Source organism: Geospiza fortis, unplaced genomic scaffold, assembly GCF_000277835.1.
Source record: "Geospiza fortis unplaced genomic scaffold, GeoFor_1.0 scaffold84, whole genome shotgun sequence".
NCBI lineage: Eukaryota > Metazoa > Chordata > Aves > Passeriformes > Thraupidae > Geospiza > Geospiza fortis.
Genome location: NW_005054363.1, coordinates 623034 through 646587, shown reverse-complemented (window position 1 = coordinate 646587; position 23554 = coordinate 623034). Strand labels below are relative to the sequence as shown.

General features: G+C 37.7%; 2 protein-coding genes across 2 annotated transcripts in view; one reads left to right on the top strand and one right to left on the bottom strand.

The window, feature by feature from the left end:
* Nucleotides 1-392: 392 nt before the first annotated feature.
* On the bottom strand, nucleotides 393-21358 carry GPR180 (G protein-coupled receptor 180). Its single transcript, XM_031059564.1, has 8 exons — nucleotides 20910-21358; nucleotides 17796-17990; nucleotides 14287-14467; nucleotides 14033-14082; nucleotides 10326-10483; nucleotides 3966-4157; nucleotides 3544-3621; nucleotides 393-1891 (listed from the first exon to the last, which is right to left on the bottom strand). Coding segments are annotated over exons 1-8 (1014 nt in total). The 5' UTR covers nucleotides 20911-21358; the 3' UTR covers nucleotides 393-1732.
* A 2023-nt stretch (nucleotides 21359-23381) lies between these two features.
* Nucleotides 23382-23554, top strand: part of TGDS (TDP-glucose 4,6-dehydratase) — a 14467-nt gene continuing 14294 nt past the window's right edge. The window contains exon 1 of the mRNA XM_031059555.1: nucleotides 23382-23532. Within this exon, the coding sequence (XP_030915415.1) occupies nucleotides 23382-23532 (151 nt within the window). The remainder of the gene's footprint in view (nucleotides 23533-23554) is intronic.

The window sequence follows — 23554 nt, the reverse complement described above, 5'->3', positions numbered from 1 at the left end:
AAAAGTACAGAGATAAGCAAGGAAATAAAGACTGAAGTTTCAACCAATAATATTTTTGTGTGGTTATCAGAGGAATGTAATAATTAATCTTTTAATCATTCTAAAGATGGTGTGAAATCATAATATCTCATCTTTTCCAGCCTCAACCTGCCATTCCTGATCTGAATTACAAACAATAAGAAAGGAGATGATTTAATGAGCAACTTTGTCATGTTGCCATTTTGCCTTAGTCAAAGGCAAATATCTAGTTTTGCCTCTAAACTAAAATGGAACAGACTTATGTTTCAACTATGCTCACAACTGAGGCAAAGATAAATGGAAAACTTAGGGCTATTTTAAAGCTAGAACCAGTGTCTTGACATTTTCACAGAGACATAATCAAATACACACTATTAAGAAGAAGCAAATGCTGATTTACTAGAAAATAAAATCCATTTTGTGAAGAAACACACATGTACGAAGTTCAAACTAAGCTAAATCCAAAATGAAAAATTTCACTCACAATCGCAATAGGTATGTTCTTATTATGAAAAAAAAAGTGTCAGCATGATTTAATCATACTCTATAAATAGGCACTTCAATAAAGTATATATTTACACTGGTTTTCTGGATGCTAGGGCATCACAAAGTAGAATGGCTTTATTACAATGGATGGAAGATGGCAACTACTTAGAACCCAGTGCCAACATGGATTATAACAAATCCAGTGAGTATTTTGTTTTTCAATTATTCATAGAAAATTTAATCCTGATTAAGTATCCTTGGGCAGGAATTCATGGGTAGTTGATGACTGAAACCAACATTTATTTGAAATGCTTCTGTTAATTTAATCTGTGTATATGGCTTAATTATGATTGAATCCTCAATGTAACAGAAATGAATTATATCAGGATTAAAATTCTAGTACCACATCACCCATTCCATTTTCTTTGCCTTTTTTTCTCCTTTAAAAGATGCAAGGCTGCTGTTTTAATTACCTTTATGTTGCTATGTATTCCAAGCCTCAAAAACTGTTCAGACCTTGATTACTGGATGGATTTCGTAGTTACATTTACTTTTTTTTTAAAAAAGGAGGACATAAACCCTATTTACATTCCCATTAGGATTTTAACCAGTATGAACATTAGATGCAAAAAAAAGGCTTTTCTTTTACACCCATGATAAAGGTAGGTTTCTTGCAGTCAGTTGTGAATATTTTACATATGTTTTCTAGATGATTCTCCCTCCTTTCTCTCCCTATCTTTTACACTGATACATAAAATGCATTTTTTCTAAAGCATGAAAATAAAAAAAACCCTTTTACTCATCGTTATGCATCACGCCAATTTCACAACTGGCCTATTTTAAACTTGTTTGAGCACGTAGATGTTTTAGGAACTCTATTTTATAAGACCTTCAAACCTAGTACTGACACAAAGTAATGGCATTTTTGGTGTCTGTGAATGGGAGAGAAAAGATTAATTGTATTCTTCTGTGATACAACTCAGAACCACTTGTTAAACAGTATCTATAAAACTCTTCAATATTTTTCAATACTCTTCAGTATTCAACTCCACAATATTTTTAAACACATTAACCTAGGAATCTTGTCAGACCAAAGGTCTGTGAAGTGCTTTGATATCATCACTCAGTTTTCCAGTGAAACCAATGTATCATACACTTGTGACAAAAATACCTGCATATTCAAGTCATTATTGCACATTTATTACATAATGTATTCGTCCTAAACATCTCAGAAGTGATGTCGATTTTTATGTCCAGAGGATATTGTTAGTGGCAATGTCACTGATGACAGTGAAGATACTTCCCAATATAGACTATGAGATAGAAAAAGTCTGTAGAGGATAACCATGGAGATGCACTGACAGAGGATAACACCCATGGTAATAATCTAGAGACAAAAAAAGAGAGAGAAAGAAATAGTAAGTGAAAAAAACTGTCTCAACTAGGCAAGCCACAATAAATTTCTATCAGCATGAGTGCTTGAGGTTTAACTTTAAACCCTTTAACACTGCTGCAGTTACAAAAGATTTGAACATGCATTTTAAGTCCAGGAATCAGACTCTCACACCTGGGTGTTTTTAAATCAGTAGATAGCCCTGGGCAAGTCACATAACCCTTCTGGCAGTCTCTGTTCTGGGGAATTTCAGACTTGCAATTCACCACCCATGCAGTTTCACAAGCAGAGGTGATGTTTAGATATTCTATTCTTACAACAAACGGTGGGGGGGAAGAAAGCTTGGAAACACTTTGCACTAGCACAATCTCAGAGCTGAGGATAGTGATTTATCAATCTCACTTAGCCAGATCTCTTTCAGTTCAAGTCTCTTCATCTGCAAAAGCTGTGTAAGGCTGTATTTATCAAACTTTTAAAGGTGTAAGTTGTTTCTGAGTTTCTGAGAAAGCACAAGTCTTCAGTTTATGGGCAAGCAATCCTTTAAAATGCATGTTTTTCTTAAACAAGTACGGTATTTATTATTGTACTGAGGTGCATTTGAAGAAGCAAACACAGTTGAATTATAATAGTGTAGGAACTGCAGCTGCACATAATGGTTGAAGTTGCTCAAATGCAAGAGCAGAGCAATTGTAGTTTTCCTTTAGCAAGCTCAAAATACTGCAAAAATACTACTTTACTGATACCTCTGGAGACTGTCCTCCTGCCCTGAGGATGTTTTCATCAAGCAAAACAAAAAGTCTCTTCATTAGTAACTCTAGAGGAATCAATTTTTTTCTGCCTAGATTTCCTTTTTTTTTTGTAAATCAAACACAGAATTTAATTTATTTATATTTAATAAAACATTTTTCTTTCCCTTACATATCCTCTACACAAATAAAAGCTCATTTTCTGAATATATTTGCATACAAATGCACAGATGGTTATAAGCATAAAGAAAAAAAGCAAACCCTATGCTGGAAGGAGGTAGTCAATCACCTGAGAACAGTGGTGCACTTCATCTGAACATGGCAGGCTGCACACACAGAGTTCTCCACTTCCCAATACGTTTAAGCAACCGAGAAACTCAACGAGTCCACCTTTGTTTTTAACTGTTTAGAGCTTACAAACCAAACAACATATTTGGACAGACTTCTTGATCTAAAGAATACAGTTCAGCTACAGGTTCCCTGACCTATTTAGCCACATAAAGCTTTTAAAGGATGAAGACTAAAAAGCAAACAACAAAAAAAATCCACTGATTTATCTTTCTACTCCCTTTGTTAAAAGAATCTCCAAGGTGTTTTTAATTAAAAGCAAACAAGCAAACAATAAAACAAAACACCCCCTCCACATTTTCCTTTGACTTAACAATCTCCCCCTCTCCCTCCCTTAACCTAGAAATGATTACCCTTAGATGATTTGAGCCCTGTATGCCTTTGTAAAATATGACTCACATCAGCATCAATGAGAGCTGTGTGACTAAGACTTTTCAAGTTGCTTTGGGGTCACAGGATTAACAGCCTAAGAGCATGAGTTTGCTAACAAACATTAAACATGAAGAACAACTACTATTCAAATTTCATCTCTTTTATCTTGCCTGTACATACCTTTTCTCTTTGATATTCTCTGAATATTACAGCAATGGTTGCAAGACATGGGTGGCACAGAAACCAGAGAATGCAGGCCTAAAAAAGAAGATGAGTGTAAGTTGTAAAATGACTACATGCCAACTTAGAAGAAAGAGATGACAGTTACAGGAACTACATTTACATTTCTGTCTATTTTATGAACCCACTGTTTAATTTTCAATCAACATAACGAAAACCACACAATGAAAGGTGGGATTTCTGTTTTAAAAAGCTCTATACTCCTTGTCAAATTAAAATGCCTACTTCAGAGTATGATGACAGGGTGCAATGTAATCAAGTCAGACACACTTATGGAGGAAAAGAGTTTGGTGCTTCAGTCAACTGCAAGCCATGATTATATTTACAGATGAAGGGATCAGTTTGCTTGATGTAACCCATACTTTGGCAAAGGTGATGTAGAACTCCCTTTTCAGTGTGCTTCTCTCCACTGTGATAATCTGGTACAGCCCAGCAGCCAGGGACAGAGCTAGGCAGACTCTGAGGCCAATGAGCAGCCCACTCGCCAAGCCATGGTGTGAATGGTAGCTGTGGTGATTTGTATCTTCAAACTGCTCCCAAATTAACAAGAAGCTCTGAAAAAGAACAACAGCAAAGTGCACTTAGAGTAAACCAGCTTACATTAACTCTCAACTAACCTTCCTGTCACAGATTAAGTTATCTGGTAATGCTCCAGTCTACTTGTTAGGGACTGCCATCCTAAGCAAAAAAATACAATAAACCCTAGTCTGAAATGCTTTTTGCTGTGACCTATTAGTCCATCTGCAACTGGCAGGAACAGAGTCTCACTTCTTGGATTCCATAACTTTTAGAAAGCTTGACAAGTTAAAGTTTCCTCTAATGTGGATAGAGGGAATGTAGCACCTTAGAAAAAAATGTGAAATAATCACCTGCACATTCATCCTACTCTGCAGGAAGACCACTGAAATGATTTCACAGAGCTACAGGGAGGTGTCTCCTTTCACTTGTGATCCACAACCTGTAAAGCTTGTTTCAAAGGCAGGCGACTACGCCTTTTCTTTCAAAATCCTAACAGGATTCACTTTTCTTTTCAAAGATGGGGAAGTAAGAGGGTGGTGCTGCTGCCCCTTTTATACAATAGCCTTAAGGCTCAAGCATTCACCCAGGTTGAACTTGGATCTCCCACAATTCTCTTCTTTGCCTAAAGGATATCCAACTCACATCTCCCACCTCCTTGGAGAGTGCTGCAACTGCCAGGCTATAGGGTGTTCTTGGGTGGGCCACTCTCCACCCCTTCTATTGAAGCTGTGCCATTGTGGAGAAAAGAATTCAGCATCAGCTAGGTCAGAAACCGTGAGCGAGCCTGACTCTGCAAACACCTGGCTCAGAAACCTCCTGGGGTCTAGGAAAGGGAGTGTCACAGGCTCCAAATGCCATTCCAACATCTGGCTGAGCACTCTAGCCAACAGATTACTACATAAAAGATAGTAACCCCCTTCTTAACTCCCAGCATTGTATCCATCTGCTGTGGAATCCAATTTTCTGGGAGCACTGTGAGAAACAATACTGATATTCTTCAAGGAAAAACAGACTAACAAGCACCTAGTTTCTGAATCTTAGTTGTGAAGAAGACGCCAACCAGTTGCATAAAAAAAGGTGTCTTGCTGAAGAAGACCTTTTCAGGACTTTGGGAACGCTAAACACAAAGTTTAGAATCTCAGACCATCATGTAGCAGCTAAATGGCATTTTAGAACTTGAATATACACTGGAATCCAGTCCACCGACTGCACATATCTAACTTGCACTGAGGCTTCAGGTGCCTAATAAAGCAGGTTTTTTTAAGAAAGGTAGGCAAATTTGATAAGTAGCTCTGAAGGTCTTCAGAAGCAGACATTGTATAGCTCAATTTAGAAATATGAATTAGTCAAATTCCTTTCCGAACACATTCAAAGGCTTTCTCACTACATAAAGACAAAAAGGTTCCTAATATTAACTTTTTAAAAAATGTGTAATCCACCTGAGCCTTCCAAAGGTGGGTGGCCTTGAGTCTCATCAGTTGAGTATTAGAATAATTTGTGCTTAGAATATCCTCAGAGTACTCTCCTGCTTTCCCCCTCCCTTACCTAAGGGGGACACAGCCCTGTCATTTCACAGCTGCGCTCACTTCAGCCACTCCTCTACCAACTGGATGGAAAATGGAAGGATGGGAGAGGGACAGACGTAAAGCATGCGTGTTTTCAACATCACTGACTGCTAGCACACAATCTGCCCAACAGGCTTCAAATGTTCTCACCATAATGATCAGAAAAAGAGTGATTTCAAGCAAACATCTTCAAATGATCAAGTTACCTGACTGAGAACTCTGTCAAAGAGTAAGACTGAAGTAAGAATAAACTGCTCCTGAATCCCTGAGATACAGAACAGTGTTTGGTAACATTGTGTCTACAGCACTAGTTTCGGCATGAAATTGATGAATTCGTATCACAGAAGTTATTTCAGTCCAGTTAGAACATGCTCAGACAACGAACAACGGTTCTACCAGCTACAGAATCACTGCACTTTTGTGAGCATTTTCCCTTTTGATATTTACATTTGGGAACAGCCAAAATATTTAACTTCTCTGGACTGCTTGAGAAAATAAAAGGCTCCCTCAACTTATGTGTAGAATCTTCCTGACTCAAGCGTCTGAGGAGAAGCCATATAGGCTGATGGAGACAGAACTGTGATACTGCTCTAAGAAAATATCACTGGAACTTACCTTACCTTAAAAGCCAGAGCTCATGAAGGCCTGAATTTTCCTTAGTCTACACCAAGAGTAACAGCAAAGAAAAAAGCCACTTTCATGCGAAGATGACAAAGAGCTGGAGTAAAGGGATCATGAGAACAAAGCCCAAATCCTCATAGGATAATAGTGTCTGACAGCAGAGTGTGTTCTGGACTAGGCCTTTAAAGAGTGTAAACAACACAACATCAGTTGATCAAAGGCTATGTATGGTGACAGGAATGTGAGATCACAGAAGTCCAGTTTCCTTCAGCTTCATTAGATTATTCCAAAATAAGCAGAAGGCAGAGGCGTTAGAGGCAGAGATGGAACTGTCAGAGCAACACAGTATAAACTTGGACAAAGTAAATGTATCATTGCCCTTCCTATGAGCTGGGGCTGTTCTCACTCACCTGGGAAAAGCAGGATCCTAGAGAAAACTGTGCTATCAAGTGTTTCTAGGTAAAAACTGACTAGACTATCTGTTTTCAATGAAGAAAAACCTTCACAGACAAGCATGATGTTGAAGTTAAAATCTCCTTGGTTGTGAAATAGAAAAAAATAATTAAAATTTGAGAAATCAAGGTCAAGGAACCCTAAGGTCCCTTACCTTGACCACAGAAAGGCAAGTATCAGCTCACTTAGCTGCAATATCAGAAACAAACTTAAAAACACCAGACATCAACCTGCTGAAGTAGACATCAGAGACATCTTTTGTTGGCAGTGAGCAGAATTATGTTTGAGCTCTGAGAAGAAATCAGGGGGGACAATTCTAATTGTTATCCAGAAGAACAACTGTGCTTAGGCTGTAGACAAAAGAACTGGATGAGAGAGGAAGCTAAAGAGCTGACTCACACTATGCTATGTCCAACATTAAAGTCACTGCTTCATCGTAAGATGAAACAGAATGACCATCTCCTTGTTTACATAACACAGTGCTCAAAATGCCTGACTTTACCTGTATATAATCCTGACCTATCCTGGCTCACAGGGGACACCAACCACTGTCCAGTACTGGCCTTCCTCTTCAAATACTAGAGGAATGGTGGCCATGGATATCATCCTGATGTTCCAGATATACAAGCAGAACCTCCACATCCATATGAAGAAGAAGCAGACACTCTTCCTTTATGTCATGAGAAAACAATTATGGTAGAACTCCTCCTTCCCTTCACAATGCCAACACTGATTTTATGACAAGCCAAGATAAGGTATCAATCTCCAGCAAAGACAGTTCTCATGGGACAGATCACTCCTGAGAAGCAAGGGGAAGGGGGAAGCAAAAGGGAAATTAGAAGGAGCAGCAAGGCAAACTAGCTGTTTCCAACCATATCTAGTACTGAGTTATCTGATGTCACGCAATGCAGTACAGCAAAAAATAGTTTAGATCTAAGGTCAGAGGCAGAGCTCATTCTGAGCACAACTAAGAACCCCTGTGTAGAGTGATGTCTAATGCAGTAAGATTCTATGCCATTTTGATCAGCTTCAGAGCAATCAGCTATCTTTACAGAATCATCGCATACAGTCTGATAAGCCTTAAAAGTTGAAACTGCTCAGGTCCATGGGATGGGAAGGGCCTGCCATCAATAAAGTTCTGTACAAGGTTTGTGATTCAGCAGCAGAAAGTGGAATTTTTAATGAATGCACAGCAGCCTGGGAATCTTTTATTCTGTGGCTGAAATAAAGAACAAGTTAAGGCAAAAGGAGATGCTAAATGGCAGACTTGTCCCTCCTTTGAGATGTTACCTCTTTGCAGCTGCAAAGACCACAAGACATTTGCTGACTAGGAGGCTGTGTCCACCTGACACTGAAGGCAACCCATGAACATAGCCCAGGAAATTGCTAGTGCTTCTGAAAGAACAATAAGAAAAAACCCATAGCATCAGTACCAAGAGGAGAAAACCCCCTGAAAATCTGCTGAGCAATTTGAACTAGTAGTAGGCAAACAGGCTCAGATAGCTTGCTAGTCAAAACTGCATTTAAGTTGAAGAACAACATGTTTTCTAGGCTGTCCACTGTCCTGACTTCCCTGAAGATGAGATGACGACAGGTATGGGAGAAAGAATGTCAGTAAAACTAACATGGTGCAATCTCTATCTGCTGCATTAGGTTAATGCACATAGTTTCCAGCAGCCTCCACAGCAAGTCCTCAGAACAACTCTGATTATCCACATGAAGTTTGTCCAATCTCTGGCATAAGAGGAAACTGGTTCTCCCATAAGAATCTCTGGGATAGATCAGAACAGGAAGAAGGTTATTCTACATTTTTAGCCATTAAAAGGGCCAATTGAGTGTTTATAGCAGGTCAAACATCCATGTCAATCTAGACAGATCAGTGAAAAACTGTCTAAATCCTGTTTCCCTGAGCCCAACAGCTGCACTCTGTAATTAGGAGAACAAAATCTGACAGAAGGTGTATTTTGTATGTACTGAACCATGAGATGGAAAATATCCTCTCAGAAGGGACACTCTTGGTGTGAGGGAAATTTTGCTGGAGACAGCAGACACTGATATGGAGGTGCAAAATCACTTAGGCAATGACATATTCCAATATCAGATTGTGCTCCGACAAGATTCCTGCCAAACCTGACACTCCCAATGGTACAGAAGGAGATGTGGCAGAGCAGTGCCTTACTGGTGAAAAGTAAAATAGAAAACTGTGTGCTAATGCAGCTCCAGTGCTGCTCCAAGAGCCAAAAGATGTCTAATGGACCAGTCTTTGGGGAAGCAGCTCACATGCATGATGCCTGCCCCACTTTTACCATAAGTAACAGCCAAATAAGATCAAGCTGATTATACTGTCTTTTCTATGTATAGTAAAGGGAAACAACAATGAAAAAGTTTCCAGTCTCAAGCAGCAGAGTACTAACATACCCATACATATGCACAACTGCAGAGGCATGAATGAAATTAAATACTTTAGAAGTCTTCTTTACTACCAGCATGTAAAATTTCTGGTGCTGGATAGGTTCATTCCACCTTACTTTGACACCCATCTTTAAATTTCAACAGTCCATTGACCTTAACAGCCTTTGGTTTATATTCTTAATTAGCAAGAAACGCCAGCTCCCAGCTATTAATGTTCTAGAAGTCCACTTGTTTAGTTTAGAAGCAGCACTAATTACAGATACTGCCCAAATGGCACAAAAATCTTCAGTATAATCTCTTCCTCATTACTGTCTCCAGTTTCTCTCTGCTCTTCTCTTTCTCAATGGTTTTCAGATTCTTGTCTTTATGATGTGATTTTAAAAAATTTGTTTACAAAAGGCACCACCAGGGTTGAATGATTTCCATTACAATTTACTTTTAAGTTACTGGTTTACTTAACTTTCTAATTTATACTAATGGAAAATATTTGAATGAAATTATGTGTCAGACCATTTGTATATTTGCAAGACCAATCCTGCACCTGAACCTTTCAAGAATTCCCTTCCTTATATTGATTGAAAGGACCATTAGACATTTTATTTGAGTGCTTCCAAAAGGAGGGCACTGATGATTTCAGTGTTTTCATGACAAAGACTATGCCACAGCAGCTTTTCTTGTCTTTCCTCCCATGCTGCTGGTTGTCAACCTGCATAATGTAGTTCAAAATGCCTCAGCTGTACTGATTACAACTATTTATAGGACCACATTACAAATCAGATCAATAAAACAACTGTGCAAAAAATTTTTCTCAACTTTTTTTTTTTCAGCTTAGGTTATTCCACTAATCTGGTTCACAGTATAATGCTACAAACAATTGGCACAATCAGGAGTTTGGGAAACTGTGGGAACTTCTTAAGTGGTTTTACTGCTAGACAAAAACATACTGTGGAGGTACATCTTAAATTGTTAAAGTAAAGAGAAGGTGGTGTTACCTATTAGACATACTGGGTGCACATTATGCTGTGGGCTTTTTTCCAGTCTTGATACTCCCTCCCTTATAAAATTAAAATATTAAAATTATTTGGTTCACAGTTCTGTCATACTTAATAGCAGCTGTATAGTTCAGTGTAAGAATGAATATGAAATGCAAACCTGTGTAGCAACAACTACTACAGCAATGCCGGTAGACGCTGGACTGGAATCCCACTGAAGAGGTCTGCCATGAGATTTCTTCATTCTGCCTATTGTCCAACCCATACACAGACTCAACAATAAGTACAGCATTTGTATCTGTGAGACTATGTCACACACTATTGAAAACAAAAGGAAAATGAATAAAATTACAACAAAAATAAAGTTTTGGTTTTTTTCCTGTATCAAAGAGAAATGTTCTATATACCCGCAAATGAATGATGGATGCTTATGCCTGTGTATTACCTTTTAATTTTGATGAGTTAGATTAGATGAGGTTGCTTTGCCACAAAATGTGGCTATTTTGTGGAGTTTTCAGTGACCAAACAGATCACTATCAAGCCTTCCTGCAGATATGCTGCAGAGCTGCAAGAACATGGGCACAGTGCCATGTCTTTCCAAATCCCACTCTTGTGTCAGAGTAGTCTGCGCTCAGGAGTCCATCTGCATAAATAGACTTATAAATGCTAAAGAACTAAAATCATATGTATGTTAATCATAGTGCAAATATGCAACATGATGAAATGAACTCCTTTCTTCACTCTGAAGAACTTTTGTTCAAAAATCAGATAGTTACATTGTACTTTGAATAAATTGCACTTTGTCTTGAGGATGTAGTAGCTTCCAGAAGAAAGCACAAATATTTAGGGCAAATTCCACTCAGGTATTTAAAGGGGAAAATATAATGAATAACCCTAACACAAACTTCAATTAGATCAACAACTCGTCTGTATTTCATTTTATTAAATGCAAAGTATCTTTACCTCATTTTGCTATGTCCATTTTTACCTCTGTTTGGGAACAATAAACAAATACTCCATAAAGTTACCTTCTTAATCAGTGTCTCAAACTTGTGTTTAAAGCTGCATTAGAATAAAGAATACTTTAAGCTAGGATATATTAAAGCCTTTATTTGTAGGCTTGCTGCAGCACTACTGACAGTAGAAAAACCTGAAGATTTCTTTCTGGGTGATTGTTAGCTTTAGACCTGGTAAGTTTTTGACTTAATGAACAATTTTAAAGATGGTATTGGGATCTGACTCATTGTACCGGCATAGCAGAGATGTAAAAGAAAAATATATTCTTACACTATGTATATTGTAAATTTGGTTCAGAAACTAGAGATTGGGCACTACATACAACAATGCTTTCTTTTTTGATTCATCAATGTCTTAGTTCAATTAAATTTGTTCCTTATTTGTAATTTTCACTTACATTATCAGGTACAAGAATAATATTTCTGTCACAAAAAAGCAAAGCTCTACTTTTATACAACTGGACTGTATAAAAAAAGATAAATACCACATTTACTAAAAATATTGGCACAGGAAATGTTGCCACTGTACAGAAATTAATATGGATACAAGGAAGTGTGCCAAAAGAAGATCATCTACACTATTTCCCTGACATCCAGCAATACTAGCAAAATAAAGATTATAAATCAGACTTCAGAATGTAATTTCTGGGATATGCTTGGTATTCTCAGTTTACATGCTTAAATGCTTCTTAATGTATTAAGACACTGTCACTGTTTAAGATCTGTCAAGAGCTTTTAGTAAATACAAAATTGGTAATTCTTTAATAAAATCAACCAGCACTGATTTTGGGCAAACAAATGATCATGGAGTTATTTTCCAACGCTATCTTATTGAGAGACAGTACTCACTAGAAAAAGAATTGCTACATGAACCAAAGGCATGCCAAACCAGTGTCACAAATCTAAACTAGAAAAATGACTGAAGAATTCTGTGTGTTCTAGGGAGCATTTTATTTTCTGTCATTCCTTAAGATAAGCTGCCCTATTATAGCCAGACATCATCTCTCCATCATATCATGGATTTGGCTACTGCTCTGCTTCAGTGTGGTAACAATTCAAGTGGATTCCCACATAAATTCGTGTAAAACAAAAATCCACAACCAGCTTTAATCTTTGGCATCCTATACATTTTGCTAGAAAGAAAAAGGGTGAGAAAAATTTTAAAGATTACAATCATGTCATAATATTCAACATCAGTGTAAAGTCACGTTACTGAGCTGATACCAATTGTCTGATTTCATCCATCACAGTTCACCTTTTTTGACTATTTAACAGACACAATAAAGGTCTTTGACTCTTGAGTATTTTATTTTTACCAAAAGTTAAAAGGACAGCACTTGCAATCCTTCTGAGTGTCAGCATTATTTGTGTGATTTATGAGATTGGGTTAGGTGGTTAATTAGACTGAGGATCAGCTCTTTATACATGGTAAAAACTACATCATACTAGGAAAAGAATTATTGCTTGAGATGGTATCTAAACAGGTTTTTATAAAGATATTCTGGCCACACTGCAATTAATAGAAATTTTAACATTTATTTTTAACTCAAATTTCTGCTCCCATATAGGAAAAATGGTATATCATCTCTCCCCTTCAAACTATACTACTTGTCATCAGCCATTCTTCAGAACTGTAATTGCCACTGAAGCTTTCCACATTTCTATTACTTCTGCTCTCTTACTGTTTTGGAAACCACCAACTTCACAGACAGTAAGAAAGTAAAAACTTTCCTAGCTGAATTTAAGAAATTCAGCTACTGATTAAAAAATAATATTAATTATAATCTTAATAAATAAAAGTGGGCTTTTTGACTACAACACATATACAAAAAAAAGTCTAACATGAAGCTATTTTGTCTGAAGTTCTGGATGGATAGTTAACACTGGGGTGGAGTTATGACTACCTCCATATTCTCCATTTTATTTCATTTCATGAGATGAGAAGGAATGTTTAATTACACAGCTGCTGGAGTGGCTGCAAGGAGCTGCCAGCTCAAATGGTTAAAACGAGAAAAAGGCAATTATTGTGGTGCCAGGTGCCATCAAGAGGCTGATAATTCCAACTGCAGCCTTCTAAATGAACTCTACAAAGGGGAATACTTCTCTATATAGGCTGTTACTCCCCAACACTATCACACTACTGCAGTGCTACTTTCTTGGGGTGCTTCAAGCCAGTCAAAAGGAAATGTATTTGCTTGGAATGAACCCCCAATTCTTCAAAGGTGAGCTACAGGAAAAAAAAAAACAAACTATCCAACAAAAATGGAGAAGGAAGAATGGAGCAAGACTAAGTTAGCGCCTTTTGGAAAGGTATGCTACAGGAATTTAGTTCCAGTGAGAACTTGGAATATCTATACAGAGTGAAGGAAAATGCTTTGTTAGCCTCAAACCTTCACATAAGCATTTTTTGCATCATGCTAATCATAAAATTTGTGCTGTAAAATACTTTTCCATTTAATAATTGTTAAATTTGTCAGTGAAATGACAAATTTTATAAAATACGATTAAGTTTCCTAAAAAGCTTGGCTTTCTATATCTAACTCCACAAAACTCTTCAATGTACTGAAAGACCTGCTCAGGTGATATTCATGTCTTTAAGATTCTTTAACAAGGAATCTAGAGACAAAAAAATCCTTTGAAAAATCCTAAACAATATCACACATGTGTAACTTCAAATACAGTTATTGTAAACACATAAAACATTTTTTTTCTGGAGGAGCAATTTTTAGTATTTTATATTGAAAATCAAACTATGTGATCCAATATCATAGTATAGTCCAGCAACAGCATTTGCTAATGTATTATACAGACTTGTGGGTAGGAATATGTAAGAAACAGAGGACAGACTCACATTCTGCCAGACTTCCCATAAAAGGAGCTCCTATCCCATCTCTAGAATAACTGAAAAAAGAACAAAAAGATTGTATTTTTAAGTGGGTGTGTGTTAAATGGGTGTGCTCTCTCACAAGTACATTTAGATAATGATGCAGTTCAAAAGTCAGTCCTATATTTTGCCACAATCCCTCCCAGGCAAATCATGTACTGATCTTTACAACACATTGTTCTTCAAGTCTAAAGACTGAAAGCAGAAAGGATCAAAGGTACCTTGAGAAATGCAGGTAGTTGGCAAATGCTGAACCCGCCTGCAACAGTAACGCAATTGTCAACACCTTTAATACACCATGCATAGGTCCACGCTTCCTAATTGTTTGCCACAGGGACTGTGCATATATGCATGCAGTTATGAAGTATGCTAGGACAAGCAGGAAAAAGAATTCATGTAATCCTGTGGAAAAAAAAAATACAGCTTAGTTTTACAAAGAAACGTTGCTACTAGGAGCAAATAACTGAAAAAAAAACCCCCACCAGTAGGTTTTCTTTAATACAATCATTGGGAAATACTTAACAACTGTTATCCAAAAGTGCTAGTACATATAAAAGGTCTAAATCCTAATCAATTTTATCCAAGAAAATCAGTGAATTTTATCAAAGAACTGATTATTATTTGATCTGACAAAGTGTTTTTAATCAACAATACCTTTTCTGAGCAGAGAAGTTTGCAGCAATTACCAGACTAGTATAAAGTGCACAGTTTCTTGATACACACGAAACAATTGTAGCTCATTTGATCAATGTAAGTAATATATTTATTAAAGGACTCATTTTCAGCTCTTTTTGCTTGTTTGTTTGATTCCGTAAAGGCACAATCTGAGGTGAGAGAAACCCCAAACAGACTTCTGTTTAATCTTTTTAACCACTGGGTGTCACCCTTCCTCCACATAGAGCAGCTTAAGAAGCACAGCTGATCAAGTCTGAAAACTTAAGAGAAGTAGGACAGAAAACAGTAATTTGTTCTTAGCATGAATTTTTTGCACTTGTCTAAAAAAATCCCCAAATTTTTTTAGATTATTCATAAAACAGAAGTCCCCTAATTTTCAGTCTGGCAGTAGTCTGGTAAAATGCTTCCTTTAAGACCTGGATCCTGGAAATCTTTTCTATTGTCAGTAAGCTTTGCAACCCAATCGGGAGCTCCCAAAGGGTCAAAGCCAGTGAGAAATAAGAAAAACTAGGTAAACAAACACTTCTCATAGAAAACTTGCTTTTATTCTCCAACCTTCCCTGAAATTTAGTGGCGCCCATAAAATCAGATTCTAAAAAAAGCTTTTTCTCCAGCAGCAAAATAACTCTGGTAAAAGCTTCCAGCCAGCTCCCCCCAGAGATTGGGAAGAGCAAGTATACACATTTCAATATCTGAGCTGTAAAACATTAGAACTGGATGAGTTCTGAGTAGTAGCTAGCATTATAGCTTCTGTGACTGAAATGAAGCATTTTGGACATATACACAGGAAAATGGAAGAAAAAGAGCTTAAGGTAATTAAGAGGATTAAAAATTCCAGGCCACTCTGCTTCTCTTGTACACCAATACATGAGTACGATTTATCAATGACAAATTTATCTATGTGGTATAGATCAAATCTTTCTTTCTGCTTCAAAAGATACCCACTGAAGTTGGCAAAGACCGTGTAAGTAAAAGTTATTTCTCACCGTGAGGAGTGAGAACCCTTGGAAAACTCTTTAGGAAAATCAACTAGCTTTTAGCAGACACTAAGCATTTATGATAGAACACTCCTTTCAACCATAGACAGAGTGTAGATTATTGGTTTGAGACCAAAAGGGGATAGGAGAAAGCTGCACTGAAAACCCACTATAAAAAATACAACTTTCAACCTATCCTCTCGTCTAAGTTTCCTGACTTTCAATGAACCTAGCTGACAGAAAAAGTAAAATATTACATGAAATATCTTACTTCAAAGCACTACCTGTTCAGCTGTCTTTAGAAATCCTGGATACCACTGACACAATGTCTTATGTAGAAGACCCTACCATATAAAATAAGACTGTTTTCCAGGGATCAGAAGTCAGGCCCCCTCATCTCTGAAGGCAAACATCTTAAACACAAGCCTCAAGTTCTTTCTCATACTTTCCTTATTATTAACTTAATTTTTGAGATGTCCTGCGCCAGGCCACAGCCTAAAGTAACTCAAGTGAAGGAAGACCTAACTAAAACCTTCTGCAACTATGTAATTTTTAGTTGCCTGCATGAAATAAGCAAGAAACAAAGCTGGATCTTCTCTCTGATACTCTCTCATTCTACGTTTCTATGGAAGAATGGCAAAGATTATTTCCTAGAGATGCATTAAATTAAATTAAAAAAGAGAGAGAAAGACAGAGAGATTAAATGCTCCTCAGCTCTTTGAAAGTAGACTAGTGCACATAGCTTTGGGATTCATGGCAACAATGCAGGTTTTAATTCTGAATTAACAGAAGTGTTCTTCTGCAACTCTGAGAGATGGCATGTACAGCTCACCTTGCTTCCTACTTTTAAGACCTAAATACATACATCCAGCATATTTACACACCTCCTTACTCAGTACATAAGCTGTTCAGAGTTCTGCTTCCCAATGCTCAGTATTCCTACAAAATTAATACAGAGCTGAGATGCCTCTGTAGGAGGCCTCTACATCACTTTAGTGGGCCATATGATGCATGTAGCTGCTTTGCCCCTTGATTTAGCAATTACTCCTTTGGCTATTACTCTTCTTTGAGAGTAAGTAAATTAACCTAGAATTCACTTCTGAAGGCCAAATTCACCATATAAAAACTGGCAAGTTTATAGAACTTAAGAAGTTAAAGAGAGAGGTTAAGTCTGATTATAAGCCTTGAAATCCAGATTATTAATGTGCTACTTTCTTGTAGATTCTGCTAAATATTCCAGGGAATATTTTCTTCCTTTCAAAAACGGAGGTGCCTTTGTTGCCTCTATATTCTCATGAGATCATGAGTGACAGCAGGGCATTTGATTCCAAGCACAGCAATTAGGCTCATCCTTGGTATATTCAGGCTCACTCTGTATAGAAAGGCAGACTAAGCCTTCAGAGCCCTCTCCTCACAGCAGACCCAGGTGAGTGACATTCTGATGAGGCCTCAACACCTCAAAGAGCAGTGATGCTACTCACTGCAACCAAGAATACATTAAGCTGGATTGTCCAAAGCATACAATTTTATATAGGCACTTCTTTAGCTGCTGTCTTGAGTTTTTCTTTGGATGCTTAAAGATAAAAAATTACATTTCTTAACTATAACAAAATCAGGCCTGACAAATGTCATCTACAGCCTGTGACTAAGACACTTAGAAAGATCTAAACACTGAACTGAAATTGTACTAGCAAAATGGTTTACCGTGCATGTACTCTTGTTGCACGCATTTAAGGAATTTCATTAATTAATTAAAATCAGGTATTAAGTTTACATTTAAGTGGAAGATTACAATTTCAACATGTTCAAAATACCTATCAGCAAGGATTTTAACACTGACTTTCCTTGTGCATCTACATTTCTAGTTAGGCAAGTTTTGGAAAGTCAGTCTAAGGAAAAGAAAGGATTTTTCTGTGATGACAGAAAATGAACTCAAGTTTACTCTTTGTACAAAACCAGAATATGAAATATAAGAGGCTCTGCTATCCATTCCCCATACTCTTCCAAGCACATTAAGTACTGATTTGAGTTATCAGATCCTTAACTTACAAAACTAATTTTAAGAAAAAAAATCTTACCAGATTCCCCTGCGCTAAAGTGATCTAATGGATTCCCTTCTGCATCTGGGTTTAGTAAGATCATTTCAAACTGAATATCCTCGGATTCAGAATAATTCTCTTCGCAGGTAAACTTGTCTACATAAAACACATACCATGTTTCCGGATAAGGAACCTGGGACACTGTCAGATTTTGCTCTGTGTGGTTCACAGTCACTTTGGAAGAAAGCACAAAAAACAAAAATAGGAGTAAATACTTGATTAGTTTGGTTTTAGAAAACACACGTTTGAATGAAGACAAAACTTAAATCCACAGCATCATATACCGGTTATAAACTACACACAGTAGAAAACACACTGAGTTTTGAAAGCTATCCATAACACCACAGAGCAGACCGCCAACTTCAGCTTTTGTTTCAAGTAGGTGTGGGCAAGGGTTGGTGAGGACACTGCATCCCACCTTTCAGCTCTGCTGGGAGGGCTCCCTCCTTCTAGAAGCCAGAAAGTGCAAACTATGTCCTTTGCTTAGCACATTTCCATCCTCTAGTTCTGTATTGACAGGATTAGCTGTTCTGTACTACCCACCAGGTACTTCTGCAGCATGAAAAATACCTTTGTGAAATTTATTTGACTTTGCTTTCAAAGAGATTTAGAGCACCAAACAGGAACAGCTGCATGTGAGCTCAGAAAACACCATGCATGCTTAAAAGCTACAAATCAGTATTATTCCACAGGATCTTCCCCAAGCTGTAACATACTGAATTTCAATTGACAGTTGAGATGTGAAACCATTGTGTAATCAAACTGCATATTTCAAATCAGATTACATTTAAAAATGACTACATAAGACATTCATGTTTCATCTTCTTGCTATCTTACCACTATTTTTGCCTAAAAACAACAGTTAACCAAGCAGAGTCTCTTCAAAACAAACTCTTGATGCAAACGAAACCTGTAGCTCTCTATGTTTGGCTGAAACTGCAAGAAACAAAAGCACTGTCACATTGACTACTGAACTTGAGGGCTAATCAGTCCAATCATTTCTCTGCAGGAGAAATAACAATAACAGAATAATTCACCTTAATAGATAAAGATGACAATGGCTAAGGATAAAGAAAAATTTAATAAAAAAATCCAGAAAACATTTTTTTTTTGTGAAAGGCCTTTCTAAATAAGAGCTGCAAACATACAACCTCATTTTCCCTAAATATTTTGTACACAAAATTTAGAACAAGTTTCTAACTTGAAGCCTACCTATAAAAAAAGTCAATGTAATTCCAATAAACGTGTTTCAACTACAAGAAGTTATTTTCTGTTCTCTTAAGGTATGAACTGAGCAACATTAGAATCCAGGAAGAATTGTAGTGTATGTGTCCTTGCATATGGTGCTTAATCCAAATGAGAGGCAAGCTGTGGCTGACAGGAGTGGCTTTAGTCCCCATGTCACCTCTCAGCTGAGTTCTGGCACTGTTACTTGCACCAAGAGTAAGGGATCACACAGAGTATGTTTAATCAGTTCCCTCTCAAATCTGTAAGCAGACTCAGAGGTAGAAAAGCAACTAATTTTGCCCATGATCAGCAAAGAAATCCAACTCACCCTGTGGTCAGACAACTCCTAACAGAGCAGAAAACAGTGCGTACACTACTGGGACAAGTCAGGAATGACAGACCAACTGCCAGTTATTCCAGCAGCACTTCTGTCCAGCTCTGATGAAGGGTAAGGAAACCACATCCCTACAAGTGACATCTGTGTAAGGTTTCATTATGACAAATGTTACACGATCAACCTGTTACTCTTGGGATTCTGACTGCACAAAGGAAATATATTTAAAAGAGAAGCTTGAGTCACTTAAAACAAATCTGAATGAAGAGTCTAAGACTAAGCTACCTTCTCAGAGGAAAATTTATGCTTTAAGTACCACTACAATAAACAAATGGTGCAAAAATTATTATTTCAGTCTGTCTTCTAGTTACATAACTCAATGCTTCAGTGTTTTACTGTTCTTTCACATTTAGATGGATACTCAAGTTAAAGCTTATCTTGATTAGCTCATCTTTAATACTGTATTAAAAATTTTCTAACATGTTTTATACATCAAAGCATGACAGATTTGTGCTATCATGAAAATATAATTTTATTTTTGTTTTCTCTGCTTTGAAAAATGCCATTTCCATGGAACTGGAGAATGGGAGCCTCCTGACAAGTGAGAAACGTTCCTTTATAAACAAGAGACAAGACAAACTACATATTCTATACTGGTATAACTCTTAGCTCAAACATTAAAAACTGCTGAATGTGAGATTCAGTAACAAATATCAATTTATAAAAGTAAAGGGTGAAATAGCATTAAGGAGGAAAGTTATAAAGTAAGATAGCATGGTGCAGATTAATTTTTGTAGGGAGTAAAAATTTATTATGAGGTGGTCAAAGAGAAGGTTTACAGGTACAAAATTACCCTTTTACTTTGTACTTGGCCTACACACTCCCATCTTACAAGCATTTGCTTCAGAAGTTTAGAGGCAACTGCAGCAGGTTCCATCACTTTGCCTCTAGTTTGTTTTCCATTCCACTGCAATGAAAGTCACAATTCAAACTCAAACAAGTCACAACTCAAACAAGTCAAACACCTGACTGTCCCTAACATTCAGATTCTTTAGTTCTTCTGTTTCTTAGTAGAAGGGTATTTTTTGTACATTCTCTCTCCTACCCAAGATAATGTATTTTATGAAAACAAACAAAAAGAAAGACATTTACTCCACACAGAGCTAAAGAAAATTCTCTGTGCTGAATGACTAAATGAAAACAGCCAAGTATGTACCCTTTCTGAGTTGTGAATATGTGAAAGCATGAACTGGAACTGGTCATAAAGTTTGGCTGTTTCCACTAAAGCCATTGTTTGTCATGGATTTCATTTTCCAGCAGCACATTAAATCTTAACTTGCAAACAAATTCTTCTGAAGTGATACAAAGAAAGAAATTTTATTTCCTTGTAGTATTTTCAATTATAGAAGACCAAAGTCCTAGTTGATGCAATGCCCAAATTCACTGAAATAAATATTTTAAACACATGGATAACTTAATAGAGTTCTAAATACACAGTAATGCTGTAAGGAATAAAAAACCCAGTAACTTACTTGTCAGCTGAGCTTTAGAGAACTTCTCTGTACAGCTGTGATCTTGGACACTGTTCTCCAGCTTCTGCCATTCCTGTGCTTGAAAGAGGTGAAGTCTAGCTGCTTTTGCCACAGCTACTGCTACATTCTTGATTCTGACACACAGAACAGCATGGTCACCTTAATATTTGAAAAACAAAATCAACTATTCTGTCTTGATACCTTTTACAAGCAAACAGTGTGGCACAGATTTGTGGGTACACAGTATGGGTAAATGAAGGTAATGTAGAATGTAATCTTATCCCCAACGGGTTGCAGCTGGACCCTATTACTAAAGATTAGGAGCAGGCTGGATGTTAACAGGCCACACATGTACCCAATAAGAACTAGTGGTACAAAAGAGAGGATTGGTGGAAACTGGAGTCAGAGAAGTCAGATGGCTGCTGCAAGGACCAAGAACAGTCAGTGCTTAGGGGAGCTGCCTATGAGAAACATTGAGAAGGAATGAAACTCTGGTGCTGTGGAGTCCTTGCACCATGGTGATGGTAGAACTGTTGTAATATCTAAGATGACATGGTGCTGTGGAGTCCTTGCACCATGGTGTGATATCTAAGATGACACAGATTTTTCTTGTAAGTAGCTGCAATACACCTTCATATTATCCTTAATTTTTTACCACTGCTTCCTGCTAGAGGTGTTTATGGTCTTTCAGAAACAATTTCTATGTCTCTCATTAAGAAACCAGTGAATGTACAATTGTCTATGATGGTACTTAAACAAACTTTAACTATAGCCTAAGTGTCATCAACCTTCTCTACAGCAAACAGCCTTCCCTCCCCCCTCTTTTTTAAAACAGACTTCCAGATAATGTTGTTTCCCTTCCTCCCTCCCACCCCAAATTTTATTGTTTTCAAGTTAAAGACAGTGCCTCAATAGTCTCAACAACTTACTCCAAGTCCAGTATTTTATGATCTCTGTGGCATGACTATGAACATCACAAGGTAGCTCTTTAGTCTAACACCAGAAGAACTTATGTGAATGGGCTTTCATGTTATGGATGGATTAGAGCTAAAATACTTAATTATAGATGAAAGATCAATGTCACATTGATGTAAAGAAAATCAAACTTCAAAATGTTCTCTAATATATCTGTCTACCTGTAGACTCGGAGAACGGCAGAATGGCCTGGGTTGGCAAGGACTTGAAAGACTACTTCGTTTCCAGCCTCCCAACTGTGGACAGGGATACTTTCTACTAGACCAGGTTGCACAAAGCCCCATCCAGCCTGTATTTAAAAACTTCCAGGGATGGGGCAGCCACAACATCTCTAGGCAACCTGTTCCAGTACCTCACTACCCTCACTGTAAATATATTTTTCCTAATATCTAATCTAATCCTACTTTTTTTTCAGTCTGAAACCATTCCCCCTTGTCCTGACACAATAGGCTGCATCTTGACACACAGAAATATTTTAGTCCTTCTAGAACTAGCTCGTTTGACAAAATTTATCTTGCCTGAGTAGTTCCACAACCCTCAAACCTGTTTTCATAATTTCTTTCATATACTAAAATATGAAAGAAGACTAGAGTCTTCTAGTCTAGAAGACTAGAGTCACAGACTTTTTAAACCTAGGAGTATCCCAATTTAAAAGGTAGAATTTAGTGGAGAAGAAAAGTCAGTAAAATGTTATATGAACTACAGTTTAGCTAAGATTTTGAAATATTAACAGAAGGTTCTAAAGAAAGCTTCACTAAGACCCAAAATAGTTGTTGGTATTCATGCAGGAAGAGAAGTATTTCTATGCAAATATGCTACATCAATTTACACAATTATATCTGAACACCTACACTGCTCATCTTCAATTTTGACAGTCTTTTCTCAGATTTAAACAGTGCACTTTTTTCCTTCAGATCTATTTAGAGCCCTCGTACAGTTAACTTCTAGGAGAGTGCTAATTAACTGCTTTCATGTCACTTCATAAGCTATCTCTCCACCCTATCTGTCATTCCTCATTCAGTACTGGAAGGTCATGCTCCAACTCTGTTTTGCTTTTGTCACGTTCTCCTGCTTCCCGTTAGATTTTTGAAGCATCTGCAGAACTGTTCTGCCACGAAGCTCAATGGGAAAGAAAAACAACCTAAGCTACTAAAATGCTGAGCACAAAGGAAAAGCAGGCTGACCAGTACAGCCTGGCTGGACATGGCACTTGTCATGGCTACACACATCTCTTTATGTAAAGTAAAACTTCTCTAGCAAGCACAGCGGGCCACTGCTAGGGCTTTCTTTCAGCATGATAGTGGTCAGGAATTATTAGTAAGCAATTACTGACTAACAGCCAGAAATCATGACTAACAAGGAGTTTTTAACACGGGAAAGAAAAGCCATTGGAATAACCAGGTGAGAATTTTACATCCTGATGCGCGGCGTCACCAAGACCACACAGTGACGCGAAGCACCGCTGCCATTTGGGGCAGTTCCCAGAGGGAAGGAGCGATGCGTGTCGCAGCGAGAGCGCCTCTGCTCTCCAGGACAGCCGCCGGGAGTGTCCGCACGGGCCGGGGACCCGAAGGGAGGCACAGCGGGGAGGGGCCGCTGCCAACTGCTGCGCCCGGGGCCGCCCCGCCGCCTCCGGCCACGTCCCGCTGCCGGCCGGGACCCCCCGCCCC